Source organism: Lactuca saligna, chromosome 8 (assembly GCF_052625555.1).
Source record: "Lactuca saligna cultivar CGN05327 chromosome 8, ASM5262555v1, whole genome shotgun sequence".
Classification (NCBI taxonomy): domain Eukaryota; kingdom Viridiplantae; phylum Streptophyta; class Magnoliopsida; order Asterales; family Asteraceae; genus Lactuca; species Lactuca saligna.
This window is the reverse complement of record NC_136424.1, coordinates 86068664-86071493: the sequence shown is the minus strand read 5'-3', so window position 1 is coordinate 86071493 and position 2830 is coordinate 86068664. Positions and strand designations below refer to the sequence as shown.

General features: G+C 33.9%; 1 protein-coding gene across 1 annotated transcript; it reads right to left on the bottom strand.

Annotated features, from left to right (window-relative positions):
* Nucleotides 1-655: 655 nt before the first annotated feature.
* On the bottom strand, nt 656-1805 carry LOC145008207 (polygalacturonase inhibitor-like). Its single transcript, XM_078966836.1, has one exon. It carries the CDS (start codon nt 1769-1771, stop codon nt 779-781), a length of 993 nt encoding a protein of 330 aa, XP_078822962.1. The 5' UTR covers nt 1772-1805; the 3' UTR covers nt 656-778.
* Between the last annotated feature and the right edge of the window lie 1025 nt (nt 1806-2830).

The window sequence follows — 2830 nt, the reverse complement described above, 5'->3', positions numbered from 1 at the left end:
AAGTAAAAAAGATGGTAAAAAATAAAGTGTTAGAGTGATTTTAGTTAATATGATAAAGGTATTTATAGTGTTAGTAAAATAAATATATATATATATATATATATATATATATATATATATATATATATATATATATTTGAATTTTGATCGTTTGCAAACGGTAGGAATTTTGACCAATCAAAGAAGTCCAACAAACGCTCCCTCTGAAAGTCGTAGGGTGGCCTCAGCCGCACATGTACCGCACCAAGGGACGGTGTTTGTTGTTATGTGTCAAAGGACTGCGGCCTCGATCCCAGCCACTCCGCCTGGTCTTATAACATCTCTTTTCATGAAATGAATGAGATATTTATCAATTATCATTTCTCAAAGAGAAAAATACAAAACAAAAAGTGAGAATTAAAGGTTTTTTTTTTTCAAAATCAATAAATAAAACTATTTTATTATATAAAATCAGAAAATAAAACGGTTTTTTAATAAAAAAAATAATATAATGGTTTTTTTTTTCCATACATCATAATATGTTTGAATTTTTCTAATGTCACAAATACCAGTGAGTAAACATTATTTTAAGTGTGATTAACAAATAAAAATGATTTTATCCAACATAAAAATAACATAACGGTTTACGGTTTATTCAAGCAATATGGATTCCCTAATGAAAAAGTCAATAACTATAAATTTTGAGCATATTTTTATTAACTTCTCAAAGCAACTTTACAACTATAAAATAGAAATATATAAAAGCTTCTAGAAGTCATGAAGATGTTCTTGAATTTTATTAGCATGCAGGCAATGGAGACCCACACAGGCACTGGTTATGAAAATACGCCGAGCTATCGTACTTCTGCAAACTTCCGCCGGTCGGAATTTGACCACACAGTCTATTGAAACTCACGTTCCACGTCTGCAATTTTAGTCCTGTCAACGTCACCGGCAAACTCCCATATATCCTGTTATGATTCAAATCTAACACCGACAAGCTCTCCGGAAACTGATTCAAATTCGAGAAGTTAAACTCAAACAAGTTCCTCGAAAAATTAGCAGCTTTAATCGTCTTATTCATCCCAAAAAACACCGACAAATCTCCCATGAGCCTGTTTCTGGACAAATCTAACGCCGTGAAGTTCACCTGAGCCAATGACTGGGGTACACTTCCATTCAGTAGGTTATGAGACAGATAAATCGCCGGAAGCCTTCCGGTGAAATTCCCAAACGACTCAGGAATTGTTCCGGTTAGTCTATTCCTGTCCAGGCGAAGTGTTCGGAGTTTTGGCAGCAAAGAGAGCTCCGGCGGGATTGTTCCGGTGAAACCATTGTACGATAAATCCAGTGTCGCTAAGCTTTTGATTTGACTGAGGAAAGAAGGGATGGGGCCGGAGATATTTGTATAGCTAATGGTGAGAGTTTTGAGTTTGGTGAGTTTGGCAATTGAAGACGGAATTTGGCCGGTGAGATTTGTGAGCTTTCGCAAAATTAGGGTTTCGAGGTAAGGGAGGTTGCCGATGGCCTCTGTGATTCGACCGGAGATGTTGCCGGAGAAGATGGTGAGTGCACTGATACGATCGGTGTACTCGTCACATTGCACAGAGTACCATGAACAACAGTCGATTTCTTTGGTCCACGTTGTTAAGACATCGGGATTTCCAAATGATTTTTTGATTCTGAGAAGAATTTTTTCGTCTTTTTTGTTGCAGCGTTGAGAGAGAGAAGGGTAAAGGGAGAGAAAGAGGGAGAGAAGAACAATGGTGAAGAAAGATGTCTTCATTTTCATATGAAATTTTAACTGTGGAAAGGCGTATTTATAGATATGAAAGGTTAAATTAGATCTTTATAATGTGTTTCAAAACCATCATTGTAATTGTAAAAGATGTTGATCATAGTTTATTGTTTGTGATTTTTTCGTTCATCAACAACCCAGCTTTGTAAACTTTTGGTCGAAACATACAAACTTCAGGATCTTTTTAATCTTCATATGTATAATAAGTGTGTTGAAGCGGTTGAAAGCCAGTTTCACTAGAAAAAGGTAATAAAATATAAATATAATCTTGCACCATGACATATAGGCCATAGCTCAGCTGGTTTTGGAAAACAAAGATGCATCAACAACAATATTCAAATCTTATATACAATAAGGCAATGAGGATATTAGATGTAACAATTACCCAAGGGTAGATAGAATATTTTCATTGAAGATCACTAACATGAAGAGAGAACCAAAAAATACTGAATAAGAAAAGATGAGTGTGTGGGTGGGGGTTGGTCTAATAAAATGATACAAACAGTAGATATGAATATAAAAAAATAGAATAAATAAGACAATCAAAAATATATTAGTAAGCTCAAACAAAGTAGGGATTAGAAAAATTACTCAACTATCTTAATTTTAACCCTTCACCCCTTCATAGCTTAAGTTATCTTTTGGGAAGTGTCAAACTCTTTCACTCATTCGTATCTTTACTTTAGAGATAGTGCTTCCAAAGAAGACCATTAAATTGAAGAAGAGAAAACCAAACGACAACAAATAAAAAAAAGTTAAGGGGCGATTGAATAGAATGATACAAACAATAGCTCTTAAAGTGGAATAATTATGATAATAAATAACATAATGATAAGCTCAAAAAGATAACAAACTAAAATATGGAAACTAAGATATTTACTATTCTAAGTATCATAAAGTTTTCACTACTTTATATCGAAAACTACTTTATATCCAAGGTTCTAGAACTCGTTACGCGGTACCTATTTGATCGATTGCCGAATAGCAAATACTTTGGAACTACTTGGATTCTATAGTTCATATAGAATTACTTTTAGGGAAATTATATATGTC